Raw genomic sequence first — 15,768 nt, forward strand, 5'->3', positions numbered from 1 at the left:
TTTCCTTCCAGGTGAAGTGAGAGGTGGACGGAGAGAGAAGTAAGGAGGCAGGTTTATGATTACCATTGCTACTCTTAGTTCTAAAATTTAAAATGATATTCTTTAACTTTCCCTTTTTTTAGATGAAAATACAGAAAGTGCAGATATAGAAGATTTTGCTATATTTAAAGGATAATTCTCAGTTTTAGCAGTTAAGGCATATAAAATCCACCTCTTACTGGTTTGTACACCTGACTCATTTATACCTTCTTAAATTAGTGGGTTACTTGAGAGGTGGTGTTGTTAGGTTTCTGTTGAACACATTAATAATTTATGAGCCAAGGAATTAGCACACAATTTAAGTTTTCTCTGCATTTTTTTTCTTATTCATAATTCTTTGCCTAATTGCTTTTTCCCTTAAAAATGGGGGAGCTAAGACCTTGGATATTTGCCTAATGGCTCAAACAGAACCATGACCCAGCTGCCAAGTCTTTCAGTCCTTTTATAGCCTAGGGACATTTGCCATTGAAAGAAAACTGATGAGTTTGATTTTCCTCAAAGAGATATTTTGTACTGACCTCTGGCCCCATTAAATGCTTTGGCTATCACCCATTCCCTGTAATAGGAGCAATAAATTCATTTTAATTTAGGACATTTTCAAGTAGGGAATATTGACAAAAACAAAATAATGTTTTGACAACAACCAAAATGAAGTCATGAATAAATAACTACATTGAACTTAACTGATAAATTAGCAAAACTTATTCCCAAGAAAATGACTGGTCTGTTTCAAAATTAGGCCAAAGCTATTCCCATTTTGAATAGAAATGTAGTCTTGCTCTTTAGGCCAGAGGAAAGGTGAGCTGCATAGAAAGACATTTAAAAGCATAAAAAGGCATTTATCCTTTATGAGAGCCTGCTTAAAATAGATCTATTTGTTTTCAGCTAAATGCCAAAAGAATCAGCCAGACTACTCTAGTAGCCTTCTGTATGGCAAGGCATTTATTTTCATGGTATAAATACCTTTATCAGGTATTTCAGCAGGCTTGTTTTTCAGATTTCTTTGTATTAGTTTCTTAGATTGATGTCACAGAACTGAAATTCTGGTTAGATGTTATCTGTATGGGTTTCCTTTTGAGTGAAAGAAATGGCTCCTAATTTGGAATATTCCTACTGAAGAAGAAGATAGGGGTATAGGTGGCATTGATCCTTGTGCTAATCTTCTTTAGTTAGGTAGCATAATGATGACAGATGGCAAAAGGATCCAATAAACCACAAAAACATATTTGCAAAGCTGGGAGGCCTTGGATGGTGTTGATTTTTGCTAAGTCCAAATGGCTAAATCTTTCAGGGTACAGGTAGCCTGAGGGCATTGTTAGCTGCATAAAAACTAATTGGACCAATTTAAATGGAAGAAAATTTTGCCTGAAGTCTTTAATCACACTAGTAACCTAATAGTTTTCGGTTCAGCATAGTCAGGTCTGTGTTTAGGAAGATGAATTCATGCATGCAGCTTATAAAACTCTAAACAAGATAAGAGCATTAAGGGGAATAATAAATACCTCAGAAACTTTTGTGTAGGTATATCCTATGTTTTAGAAATCACTGCAGGAAGGCAAGCAAGCAATTGTTGGTCAGAGGAAAGTATAATTTTTTAAAAAATCAAACAAAGGAAGACATGAGTGAGATGATTCTGGTTTTTGTTATGATGATAAGGAATGAAACTTCTTGATGAACTTGATGCTGATCTTTACATACAAAGGATCCAAAACTGTAATTTGTCACTTTAGTGGGTTCCCCGAGTAACAAAACAATAACTTGACACATGGTGTTACTAAAAGTAATGTGTTTCAATATAGAGAATGGACTAAAACTGATGAAATTTTGTTCAAATTCTGGCTCTGCCATTACTGTGAGGGTTTATACAAGTCACTCAAATTTTCTGACTCTTTCCATCCCCAGAGAGGGGAGGTAAAATCAATACATTCCCAGATACCTCAGGAGATTTTGTAAAAATGTTATAAGCTAATCAATGGAAAAGTGTGAACAAGGTATGAAGCCCCCTTTTAAGTAAAGAAACCATTACCTTCCATTATGGAAGGTCTCTCTTTTATTTTTCTCTGTGTTTTGTTTTTGTACCAGGGATTGAACTCAGGGGCACTCAACCACTAAGCCACATCCCCTTCTCTATTTGGTATTTTATTTAGAGACAGGGTCTCACTGAGTTGCTTAGCATCTTGCTGTTGCTGAGGCTGGCTTTGAACTTGTGATCCAAGCCTCTGGGATTACAGGTGTGCACTGCCACTCTCAGCTATTCACTGATTTTAATTCCACTATTACTTTAAAGCCATGAACAATGCCTACATTTGCCATAATTCATCAAATCAAAGTTCCCAAGTTGCAATAGCCACAACCTAAAGAATGATTAAAAAAAAGTTTCTTTTGGACTATACACCCATTTGAAGTCTCCTTTGGAATGTAATACAGTCAAAAGCAATTATGGCACCAGTGAGTATTCTGAGAATTCATGAAGCCCACAGCCAAAACTATGATCCATTGCTCCAATACAGAAAGCATTTGGCAGGCAACAGTTTGGAAGCCACAATACTATATGCTTTGGATGTTTTAAATGGGGCCATTTGGATTCATTGTGACACTGGCTGGTCCCACTACTCTGGGGAGATGGCACCAGAGTTCACCAGTCTCTTCAGAGAATATTTTTCTTATTTCTTCTTGTGCTTTGCTTAATGGTATACCATACTAGATAAAGAGATATTACAGCATTCATTTTAGGGGACCCTCCCTTTTCCCAAGCATCACAACATGAATATTCTGCAAAACTTTCTGTTAAAAAAAATGGTTGGATAGCATCTCTGGGCCAGTACCAGCCTTACGCAGCCTGCCATTCATATCCTTAATGATAGGTTTATGAGAAAGAGCTTCCTCCACACTTTGCTCTGCTTCATCTTAGATGGAAGTATGGTTCTTTTTGTGAAATGGAGCACTAAAGGAGATGGTTCCTTCAGGCATATAGCACAGTTCAGTTACTATTTCAAACGAAATGTATCTGGACAAAAAGCTACAAACACCACCCCTTAGTAATAGCAGTGATGTGTAGCCAGGTATGCCATAGCACGTATGGGAAAATCAGGCTTTCAGCCCTGGCCAGATGTCGAACACTTCAGATAAGGAAGATAAAAATCTCCTGCCAAAGTGGGCACTATGTAATCTCACTCAAACTTTCCATGCCAAAGCCAGTTCCCCAAGTCAACAGCTCACAAATGCCTTTTAAAGAATCATAGAATATAAGAAATAGAGGGACCTGGGACATCACATCATGGGACTTTCAGATGGTTGCTTAGATGACTCTACTGAACCTAAGGCCAACAGGTGCTTCAGTCTTGACACAAAATACTTCCAGAGGTGGGAAACAGCCTGTTTCTGGGAGAAGTCAATCTCTTTTTAGACATGCTTCACCTTAAGAAAAGTAGTGCTTTATTTTAATTCTTCCCCATGTCCAAGGCTCAACCTAACCCTGTAGATAGTCACCTATATAAGCTGACACAGACCTCAAGTCTGCTCTGGATATTCAGATGGTACAAACTCAGTCTAACCACTTGTCATCTGGCACAGACCACCTCTCACTCACAAAGCAGTCAGGAGACTGTTTGGTGCCCTGCTAGAATCCAGATGTGCCTTCTAGCCTACAGATTTCCCCTTTACCTTTATCTTCACCAAAAATAAATAAAGCAAATCCACATCATCTTCTCTTTTTTAGGGTTAGTTTCTAATAATCAGTACTTTTTCAAAGAGCACAGAAAACCTCTGTTTTAATCATTCTTCCTTGTAACTTTGCCTACAATGTGCATCCAATCACTGGCTTAGTTTGTAGGCTCTATTTGCCTTTGCTCTGTATTCTAGTACTCTTCTCATTCTTCATAGTTGTTTTGTAATCTTATGTATATACTTACTTATTTCTTAATGGATGTATTTTTTACTTAATGCACTTTTCATGAGTTTCATTATGTCTGCATTAATTTTAGCCAACATGGTCTCATATTTTCATTAGCTTTGAACATCTTGGTAGCTATCTTTGCCCAAGGTCGGTGACTCCATTCACAGACAGTGTGAACATTTTTAAGCAGGCCAGTGTCTCTCATAAGCCATAGCCTAATGGAATGCTTACACAGAACTACAGGTTACATGTGGATTTGGGTGTGAACTGACCTAGTTAGCACACAGTCTACTAGGACATCTATGTCCCTAAAACATGGAATCAGACAGGAAATATTTTTGAAAATTTTGTTTTCTGCTCTTTATTTTAGATAAATTGTTCATTTCCTAGTACACTTTTATAATAGACAATGGTTGGTGATTATATTTATCTCTACATATACATTGCAGAATTAATCTAAATTGTTAAGCCTAAAGCACAAAACTTTCCAGTACTAAAATATGTCAATATAATATAGCAGTATTCAAAAACCCAATGTAAAGACTTCTTTGCTTCTTATAAGAGATAATTTTATTCCACACATGAAAAATATGAACTCACCCATAAAGAATTATATGTCATTTGCATATGTGCCTATCTGTGGTACACATCATCCTGTTAGAATAAAGAAGGCAATGTAGTTGACAAGCAATGTTGAAAACTGAAAAGTTGAGCATGTTCCTTACCTGCCATTAGTTCACATTTACTTTCTTAGAATCCCAGGGCAACTGCATTACTGGAACTGCCTTATTTTCACTCTCCACAGCTTTAGGAAACAGAGGTCCTGCCATCTCTCTTCAACTCTGGGCTCCTATGAAATTCTTGCTGAAGCCTGGATGGGTTGAGAACACCTATTTCCATTGACCAGGGTCTGGTTTCTTCTATTTTGTTTGACCTGGGCATGCTCAGCTTCCAGCTAGTTCCATTCACCAGGGTCTGGTTTCTTCTGTTTTGTTTGACCTGGGTGTGCTCAGCTTCCATCTGCCTGTCATCCTAGAACAGCATTCCGTGCCAGCCTATGTGGCATCTCTTGGGTAGGAAGATTAAGTCTTCTGGAGTCAATCACATTCAGTAGCTGAACAAACAATGCATCATAGAGGTGGGCTTTTATTCATAGGAAAGCAGATAGCCATTTTGGTGATAAAATATTTATTCCTCTTTTATCTTCTTGTTGCCAAGACTACTGCATATAGCACATTTCTTAAGAGGAGCTTGAGTGTTAAAGAGGTTAGATATATTAATAGGGAAATTTTTATTTTGAAAACATATATTAACATTTTATTGCCCAGAACTCATATGGTTTGCTATTAAATGTTTATTGAGATCACACTGTGTCATACTTTAAGCCAATACTTTTTCTTATTTTTATTCATTACCTTCCTCTAAGAAATAACATTCTTTATAGCTTAAGAAAGTGAGGGAAAAGATGCAGTCATTTTTAAGCTCAGTGAATTAATCAGTGTGAACTGATATTAACTTTCAAAAAAGTTTGACTTCTCTAAACGAACATTTTAGCATAACTTAATTTTATTTAATTGAACATACTTTTCTCTTAGCTATCTACCAAATACTGAGTAAACTTGATGGGGTCCAAAGATGTTAGCTGGGAGCTCTGATCTCCCTGAGCTGTCTGTGCAATGGGGGTCACTAGCACACAAATGCAGATCATTCTATACCTAGGCAGACTCAGATTAGCACTGTGGTAGGAGCTCAAAGTTCTGGAGATGCAAGGAAGAGAACAAGGTTGATCCTGGCTGTTTTCAAAAGGCCTTCAAAGAATATGAATATGCTGAGTGTGAGTTAGATCTTGAAGGATTGTACATGCAGGTAGTATTTGTTAAGTATTTACTAAATGTCAAAACTGTTCAGGGCTTTAAATGTAATGACTTTTAATTCACATGATTAACCTTACTAGCTAAATTGTGTCACAATTCCCACTTTAGAGTTGCATAACTGAGGCATAAAACAGTTAATAACTCTTCAAAGGCCATAGATTAATAAATGATGGGCTCAGGATGCAAATTCAAATTATAACAAGAATGCTCATTCTTAATTATTACATGATGTTACTTCCTGTCATGGATAAACAAAATGTCAACAAGCACATTTAAGCAGGGGGAGCATCTTAACCATAGTATTGGCGAAGAGAATATTAGGAATGTTTAGAAAATTTGAAGTTGATTAGCATGGCTTGAACTTGGGGGGTGAGTATTGAGGAATTATAGAATACAAGATACATGGAGAACACAAGGAGAAGTGAATGGCAGAGAGTTTGGAACATCGGCCTGAGGAACTGCAGTAATACCTTGTAGAGGGAAGAACTGATTGATTGGAGGGATACACGACATTAGGAATCTATTAAGTAATCAATTCCTTGGAAACTATTTGTTGTGCTTCCCTGTGTGCCAAGCACTGTTCTCAGTGTTCGAAGTATAGAAGAGAATAAGAGAAATCAGGCCCTACTTGTGTAGGAAAATATAAAGAATGTGTAAGTAAACAGATAAATGAGCAAGATAATTTATGTAGATATAAAAGGAAAAGAGTAGAATAATATAATGTGATATAGAGTAACCATGGGCAGAGGAGTGGCCACTTTGGAACAGTTATCAGAGAAGGCTCACTGAGAAAGTGTCATTTGAATTGAGGCCTGAATGACAGAAGAGTCAGTCATGTGTGAAGGCAGGTCAAGGGTTCAGCAGAATAGCATTGGGGTTCATTAAAAAAAAAACGTACCAGGCAGATTTAACAAATGCAAAGGCTCTGAGTTGGGAAAGAACTTGAAGGGCTCCAGGGAGAGAGAGGATTCTAGGAAGAAGTGCTTAGTAAAAAAAAAAAAAATAGGGAGAAGGGTACAGGTTGAGGTTGGAGAGGTTGGCAGGGTCAGGACCTTGTAGTGGGGGCAAAAAGCATTTGCATTTTATTCCAAATGAAGTGGAAGCCAAGTTTTAAGTAGGTAAAGGCTTAGCCCATTTTATATTATGAAAAGATGACTTTGGGAAATATTATAGGGTATGAAAAGAAAAGTGAAAGCAAGGAGATCAATTAGGATACAAATTGCAGAGTTCTAGACAAGAAAGAAATGATGTGGTCCAGAACTTGAAGGAGGAACAAGGTGAATAAATTAGATTGTTTTGGAGTCAGAGCTACAAGGACTTGAGAAAAGATATGAGAAAAATGAAGGCACAAAAGGTAAGTCCAAGAATTTTTGCTTAAGTGACTGTATGATGTAGTGCCAGTAACTGCAATGGAGAGAACAGGCTTGGATGTTGGGGATATGAGTTCTTCTATGGACATAGTGAGGTCATGTCTGGGGGCAAAAGGGGAAGCCAATTTGAAGATGGCAAAGGATGATGAGCTGCGAGAGAAACTACAGATATGAAATTAGCTGATTGATGTGAGTAGATATTAGGGTGAGGGGGTGAGGGTTTTAATACTTTCAGGTTTTGAGTCTGATGAACTAGAAAGGAAGTTACTCTAATAATAAATTGATAAAAGAGTAGGAAGACTGAGAAAAGAGAAGGATCAATTTAGACCAGGAGGAAATACATATTCAAATAATGAATAAGTACATAGACTTTGCAATTGAAAAGTCTTGGGTTTGACTCCTAGATGAGCCATTTACTAGATCCTTGTAACCATATACTTAATTATTTCCATTTCCATTGTTTTCTTATCTGTAAATTGATATAGTGATAAGGATTAAATGAGATGATTCTATATAAATGCTTCACAAACAGGAATCTTGTAGTAAATATTATCACTATATCAAAATTGTCATTAGAATAATAACAATATAATAATGATAATACTTCATGGAATGTATTTCATTTATGTTAATTATTATTGAGAGGATAATGTTCTTGCTCTTAGTTCCACTTAAGTAAATATTGTAAGCATATGAACCCAGATTTAGATCCAACATTCCTTTTTATTTTTATTGAATCAGTAAGGCAAGCTGGAAATTATGCTTTATTTCTGTTGTACAGCTAAATAAACTGGGGCTCAGCAAGGGTGACAAGACCAAGGTTAGACTGCCAGGAATTGTAACCTTTGTGGAAGACAAGACTCACACCTGGATATGAATTACACCAAATAATTCTGAACTCCTTCCCAACACTTATAAGATAAAAACACCATTGTACCACTTTGTCATTTCTCTGGGATCTATGCTAAATGAATAAATTCTGTTTAATGGAAAAATTTTTAGCAAGTCAGCATAGCATGAAGCTCTTTCTCTAATTTTCCAGTGCTGGACCAGGATCCTCTCAAGGCCTGTCTTTGGAGGAGGTGAAAAGAAGTTTGCAGAACTCACCCATTGACAAGTACGGTAAGTGGACAGACCCTCTAGGCTCATGAGAAAACCACCCCTAGGCAATGGCATCTACTCCTTCATGACAAGTGAGAAAACATAGTATTTTGTAATATCCAGAAATGAAAGATATTTTAAAATATTATAAAATCCTAACTCTAATCTTCAAGTCTTTTAAAATTCTGCAGTTTACCTTTAAGCTTAATAATAAAATAAAATTAACCTTTGACCTCTCAAGACATTTCAAACATTTCATCATCATGTTATCAGGTCTGTGGCCTCAAAGCCCCATGTCATCCATAGATGTATATGAAGGAGAAGAAAAACCAGGAATGAGTTTTCATAATTACATTGTATCCCAGGAAAACTCTTTCCACCAACTAGCCACCCTCTGGTGACTGATAAATATAGCCATTCCCTCAAAGAGCTGCAGAGAAGGCTGGGAGAGCCAATGGGCTCCATTTCACATAGGTCTACTGCAGAATGGATTAACACAGATCTCAGAAATAATTAATAAAGTTCTGTGCAGGCTTCTGGAAGGCAGAGTACGTACGCACAATCTCCCTTATCATCAGCTGCCATATTAATGCATGAGGCCTGTGATGTCCTTTCTTCAACCTTAAAGCCTGAGAGGCTGTAGGAATTTTGGCAAATGGGTTCCTTTATTTATGGCAACTCACTTTGACTACATGAAGAACTGCATAAAATGTCAGCTAAAGAGATCAGATTAAGACAAGAGTTGTGTTTGAAAAAGAATACATTGGGTGATGTGTGCCTGCTTCTCTGACAGAGATGGCAGATATGGGCTTTGGAATCTTCACCAACACACCTCAACTGCAGTGTCAGAAAGCATTTAAGAAACAAAGGAGAAACTTTGTTCTAGATAGATGCAGACACACTACCTGGGTAGATAAAGGAAGAAAATGTGCTTCTCACTCCCAATACATGTATAGAATGTAGCTGAGTGCTTTTCTTAAAAAAATAATAAAGCATTTATTTATTTATATATTTTTATTGAGATACTGCAGATTGGACTCAAGGGTGCTATACCACTGAGCTACATTCCCTACCTTTTATTTAAATTTTAAATTTTCATTTTGAGACTAGGTCTTGCTGATTTGCCCAGGTGGGCCTAGAACTTGTAATTCTCCTGTCTCCTGAGTAGCTGGAATTTCAGCAACTGAGTGCTTTTTAATCATCCACTTCACAATATAATTAGCCAGTCCAGCAAAAGATCTTTTTGAGGGGAAAATGTGCTCCACATGTCACTACATTGCATTTCTTAATAGATATAATGTCATTTCTTCAAGCCTCACAGATGTGACTCCCCAACCACTAAATACAGGGCATTCTTTGGGTGCTTTGACCAGAAGTCTTTCCTTTTATGGTAGAGTTTCAAGATGAAGCACCTCTTTAACTTAGAGAACTTAAGAGATCCACTTCTTAAAGAGACAGAACTATAACAATTCCCAAGCTGGAAAAGACAAAGGACTTAATAATGCAAAAGTTGTTGTTTTTTCTATTCATATATGTACCAGGGATAAGAAAAAACATTAGAATAGTTGATCAGGGTGAGGATACCTACAGACAAAGAAGATATATTCAATATCTCTCACTATAAATACCACATAATACAAGAAAGAACCCTTTCATTTTCCTTCATTTTCATTTCATATATGAAGTGTGGTATAACAGCGACTTCATGAAATGTTTCTTCCTTTGTCTCCCCTGCCCCTCTCTCAGAGCTAGAGAATTAAGGTCAAATTAAATGGCACAACTATTTTATGTGGAGATGTTTCAGTCTTTTCCTAAAGCCCTTGGTCTAGTTGCACTCCTCTTAAGCCAAGTGACTTCTTAGGTCACATGTTTGCATTTACTCTCTGGCAATAATGGCATCAATAATAAATGCCAGCCTCCGTGCCTGCTGATTTTGTTACCAATCCTGAAGGAGCGCCTGCCCACACTGTTGGGACGTATGTTCACAATCATATTTTCATTGGAGTCCTGTGGGGCAGGAGACACTGAGACATCACAGGCCAGTAAAACTACATGTGGCACATTAAAGGTTGATTACAGTAATAAAAGGATTACTAGCTTATTAAAGCATCAATCCATGCATGGAATGAAGTCACATTTTCAGCCTAGATGAGAGGAAATATTTGTGCTCCGTGATATAGATTTGGTTTTAGTCCACCTAGAGTTAAAATTCAGTGATGTATATCAGCTTGCCCTCATCTCATCATGCCCCACCCTGACCTTCCTCATATCTGACCAGACCTGTCCCACAAGAGGTGAGTGAGAGAGTCAATGAAGCATCAGCAGCAGCCGCACTTCCTCTGAGGAGAGTTTATGTGCTGCCTAAGGGATTTTGACAGAGACCTCTCTTATGAAAATAAATATGCCTACCCAACTGCATGTTGCTAGGTGGCTTCATAAAAATGTAGATGGCTGGGTTGCTATTGAAATCTAAGCTATCAAAGGGGACAAAAGCAATAGTAACTACTAACGAATGTGCCCATTTTCACAGAATCAGTGAATGGTTTCCTTACTTCAGAACAGAAAGGCAGCAGCTTCCTGGCACATACCTCTCTGTTCTCTTATACAGTGGCATAAAGTTAAGCCACTAAGCCAGTTCCTTTGACAGACCCATGGATATTGCTTGAAGTCATCATTTGCCACTGGTATTTATACTTAGGCATTGAGTACATTTGAAACTCAAGCTGTCAAGAAGAAAATTTAATACATACATAAATAAAATAGAGCCACCCTGCTGCACAGAAAGTGTCTTTTCTTTTTTTTCTAACTGCTATTCCCACCTCCTCTTGGGGGCCAACAGTGGTCTGTCACTTATTGATGTCAGACTGATGATTATCTAATGCACATTGACAATTTATAAGTCAATGCTATCATTTCTCCCATTTACAGATGAAGATACTGAGGCTGGGAAAGAATAAGTTAATAAAAGTCATAGAGCCTACAGATTTGCCTGACATGAGAGCCTGTTCTCATAGCTTCAAGATACACCACCTTCCTGATCTGTCCCCTGTTATACTCCAAATCCCAAATGTCACCTAGACAGCACAGCTCCAGATCAGACATCTATCAGTCATGTTTATCTGCTGTTTTCATTGTAAGGTTCAGGATTGTTTTATAGCTGCTCAGCAGCTTCTCTGGTCCAGACTCTGTTCACCAGATCCAGGAAAGCTGCCTGACTGCTGTGTGTTGCATTGAGTCAGGCTAAAAAATGGGGAGAGTACTGGAAGGCCAATAAGTAATAACTGAACTTCTTTCTGATGCAGGCTATGTGTCGGATCCCATGAGCCCAATGCATTTTCATTCTTGCCGGAACAGTGGCAGCTTTGAGGACAGCAGCTGACAGCATTTGGCATATACCTAAAAGGAGTTTTCCCCCACACTGACAGCAATGAGTCAAATCATGGCAGGCTTGCTCCCAATTATACTACTTTACTCTCTAAGGTCTCCTTAAATTGGCTTGTTTATACTGGTCCTACTTCATCCCTCTTCATGAGTTGGTTTTTGGGTTTGTGGTTAAAGAAGGAGATGTAAAAGAACCAAGACAGAATATATATCAAGGATTGTTTTTCACTTTGTAAGTAAAAAAAAAAAAAAAACAGTTTATTTTATAACTTGGAAATGGGGCCTCAGTCTGTGGTGGGCACTTAATAATTATTACGTTTTCCTAGACAGAGTTATGTACACTTGTGTTTGAGAGGCCTGTGTTTGATTTCTTAGAATATTGGTCATTTTCTTATCTCACTATGTTACTTCTGGTGTGGAGCTCCATGATTAAAGATTCTTTGGTGGTGTAGAAAATTGATTCAGATGTGTATTTTTATTACAACAATACTTCCACTGAGTATGTCTTCTTTCAGACATATTGGTAAAGAGCAATAATGACCTTCACATCAAAGAGCTTCCCAAAACAGAGTACTTAGTTTTTTACCCCCCTCCCCCCTTTTTATGTCATACCAAGTGTTCTATGCTCTACTTAGGCAACTTGTTGCTGTCAGTACTAAGATGCTCCAAATGCTATTGCCCAGTTATGAAACCAGTCACCTGATGTAAAGCTCCCATTTATATCAGAATCTGGCACAGACCTAAAGTGCCTGCTCTCTTTAAGAAAGGTTCCAGCCAGAAAGACAGGAGTGCTTCCACCTGATGAAAGAGTTTTGCCACTGAAAGACAGACTTGGTTAAAAAGAAAAAGCAGGGAACCATGAAAATTTAGTGATAATTACTGACCTCAACAAGATAAATAAAATTAGAAAAGGAAGATTTGGCCTCCTCTAAGTCAAGGCTTCTTGACCTTGGCCTTAGTGACATTTTGGACAGGATAATTCTTTGTTGTTGGGGGCTGATCTGGGCACTGTAGGCTGTTTAACAGCTTCCTGGCCAATACCACTTCCTGTGATAGATAATTTTATGTGTCAACTTGACTAGATTGTGGTCTGTCCAAGATACCTGGTTAAACATTATTCTACATATGTCCATGAAGATGTTCCCAGGAGAGAATAGCATTTGAACTGGTACACTGAATAAGGTGAACTTCCCTGCCCGATGTGAGTTGGCATCATCCAATCCACTGAGGACCTACATTGGGGAAGAAGATAGGATTCCCTTACTGTCTGATTGACTTATTGAATTGGAACATCAATATTTTCCTGCTCTTCTGCACTCCTGGTTCTCAGACCTTTAGATTCAGACTGGAATCTATGTCACTGACTTTCTAACTCTTAGATCTTTGAACTATACCAACAAACTGTGCAGAATTTCCTGCTTGCAGAAAGCAGATCATGGGATTTCTCAGCCACCATGATTATAGGAGCTAATACCATATAAGACATATACATGCATATTCATGTATATACATACATATGTACATTTGAATATACACATATATACACATACATATATACAGAGTTGGCCCTCTGTGTCAATGGGTTCCACAATGGAGAATTTGACTAACTATAGATAAAAAATACTTGAAAAAAATTACATCTTTGCTAAAGAGGTGCAGACTCTTTATTATTATTCCTTAAAAGATAAAGAATAACATATTTGCATAGAATTTACATCAGATTATATATTATCTAGAGACAACTTGAAGTATACCAAAGAATATGCATAGGTTATAGGTAAATACTATGTCATTTTGGTGGGGGAGGTACCAGAGATTGAACTCAGGGGCATTTGACCACTGAGCCACATTCCCAGCCCTATTTTGTATTTCATCTAGAGACAGGGTCCCACTGAGTTGCTTAGCACCTCACTTTTGCTGAGGCTGGCTTTGAACTCATGATTCTCCTGCCTCAGCCTCCTGAGTTGCTGGGATTATGGGCATGTGCCACCATACCTAGCACTATGCCACTATGTATGGGTATACACAGAAATTCTTGAACCAATTCCCCCTGGATACTAAGGGACAACTCTCCTTCTTATCTATCTATCTATCTGTCTACCTATCTATCTACGATTGGTTCTGCTCCTTCAGAAAATCTGAACTAATATATTCCTCTGCAAATCATGACAATCAAATATGTCTTCAGACATTTCCAAATGTGTCCAGAAGGATGTAATTTCCCCTGGTTGAGAACCTCTGTTCTAAAGCCAAGGAGGACATAGAGGTATATAGAGCCTGCCTCTGATCAGCAGCATTTAGGCATATCTTCCTTCTTCTCCTCCTGAAGTCAGTGGAATACAAAGGAATTGGGAGGTTGAAGTGCTGATTGCTCCTTGGATATCTGTGTAAGCTCTTCTCTCCTTTCCTCCTGCCAATTAGAAATTTTGTGTGTAGAGGGCAATTTCTATCAAGAGAACAGCAACTCCACCTCTAAAATTCCTTTGAGCCTCTTCTTATGACCTTCAGTTTCAAAGTTGCCAGTCCCCACATGCTCTGATTAGCTTGTGGATAGCCCAGTGCGGGCCCAGAGATAGAAATTAAAACCTTCATACTTCCAACTAGATTTATCCCTTTTAAGCCTCCAGCCTTTTCATTTCCCTACCCAATTATTCTGGAGTCACAGGTACTGTATCCCACCAAGCAGGTTCCCATAGGGCTTTACAATAAGCAGAGCCAAGGAACCTGAGGTGACTGCTCAGGCCTAAAGGCAAAGACACAGAAGGAAAAACAGAAGCTGGTTAAAGAACACCTGTCTCCATAGCTCCCCTTCTGTTGCTTTGCTCTGGCTACTCTAGGGAATGAGGCAGTGCCTAGCCTAAGCCAGTTTGGGGCTTAATCCTTTAATGAGCTGAATTAAAAAAGGAATACCTTAAAAGCCGAGGTAGGGGTGGCAAAATGGAGATGGTTTAAACTAAAAGAATCACAGCTTAGGCAATGCTATGCCAAACATATATGTAATCAGGACCATGGACAGTTCCAGGGTGAACCAGGAGTCCTCTCGCCAGTTCCCAGTGGAAGGGATCCTATGCAGAGGGAGGACTGTTTGCTTCTGAAATGCTTCTTTTTTAGAAAGGGGGTTTTCTAGAACAGATTTGTCAAGCTCCCTTTCTTTGTTTCCTCTAATTAGCCACCTCCTCTCTCCACACTGCATTTCCTTCTGCTGCTGCTTCCCTCTGGCTCTTGTCTTGTCAAGTATCTGCAAATAATGAGACTACTGTGTCTTGATTCCTGAGAAGGGGAACCTTTTCACAGATGCCAACCTGTAGCTCACTAAACCATTTTAATTACTACACACTTTCGGTGGGGCTCAGGGATCATCTTAGGGCTTGTCTTGAGATGATGGGATTTTTTAGTTTTGGGTTTTGGGGGTTCTTTTTTTTTCTCCCCCAGCCTCCTTACTGAAAAAATGTTTCACTAATTGCTTTCTTTTTCTGCTGGTAAAAATGAACTTCTAAGATCATGTTGCTGCATGCTTAGCACATTAAATTTTTTCCCACGTACATGCAGCCCTGCACTAACTCCGAAGATGTTCAATTAACTATAATTGTAAGCCAAATTACAGCAGCACCAGGAGAGAGTTATTCCAAGAGCATGATTATTTAGTTTAAATTATTTCTAAAGCTGACATTTCCTTAGGAAACAGAAAAAAAATGGGTGCTTATGGTAGAAGAAAAGGTTAATGCTAAACAATCCATCTAAAATGAAGGGTATGCTTTCTCTCTTTCTTTAATCTTCTTTCTCCTTCCCTCTTTCCTCCCTCTCCTCTCTTCCTTCCCTCTCTCTTAAACCATAAGCATTGGTTATGGAGCCATTTCAACCTTTCATTGTAGTTGTGTTACCTTCGACAAGTTATTTAACCTCTCTAAGCTACAACTTATTATCTGTAAGATAATGATAATACAATTTACCATGTAGAGTTGCTATGAAGATTTTAAATGATATAAAGTTTATAATGTAATAACTGCAGCATAATAGCAGATACTGCTGTTTGTTGTTACTGTTATATCAACATGCATCTAAAGAGCTGTACTGTAAAAGGGGAGCATGAGAAAGGTGGAAATTTTCT

The 15,768-nt window shown here is 38.1% G+C and overlaps 1 protein-coding gene across 2 annotated transcripts in view; it reads left to right on the forward strand.

The window, feature by feature from the left end:
* Positions 1–12,120, forward strand: part of Tnni3k (TNNI3 interacting kinase) — a 111,753-nt gene extending 99,633 nt beyond the window's left edge. For both annotated transcript variants that reach the window (XM_046443150.2, XM_046443149.2), the window contains exons 8-9: positions 8,221–8,300; positions 11,582–12,120. In XM_046443150.2, the coding sequence (XP_046299106.1) occupies positions 8,221–8,300; positions 11,582–11,658 (157 nt within the window). In that variant the 3' untranslated portion in view covers positions 11,659–12,120. The remainder of the gene's footprint in view (positions 1–8,220; positions 8,301–11,581) is intronic.
* The last annotated feature ends 3,648 nt before the right edge of the window (positions 12,121–15,768 follow it).

This window comes from Marmota monax, unplaced genomic scaffold (genome assembly GCF_021218885.2).
Source record: "Marmota monax isolate L192 unplaced genomic scaffold, Marmota_monax_Labrador192_F-V1.1 WCK01_AAM20220418_F8-fsc00046, whole genome shotgun sequence".
In the NCBI taxonomy this organism is placed as follows: Eukaryota; Metazoa; Chordata; class Mammalia; order Rodentia; family Sciuridae; genus Marmota; species Marmota monax.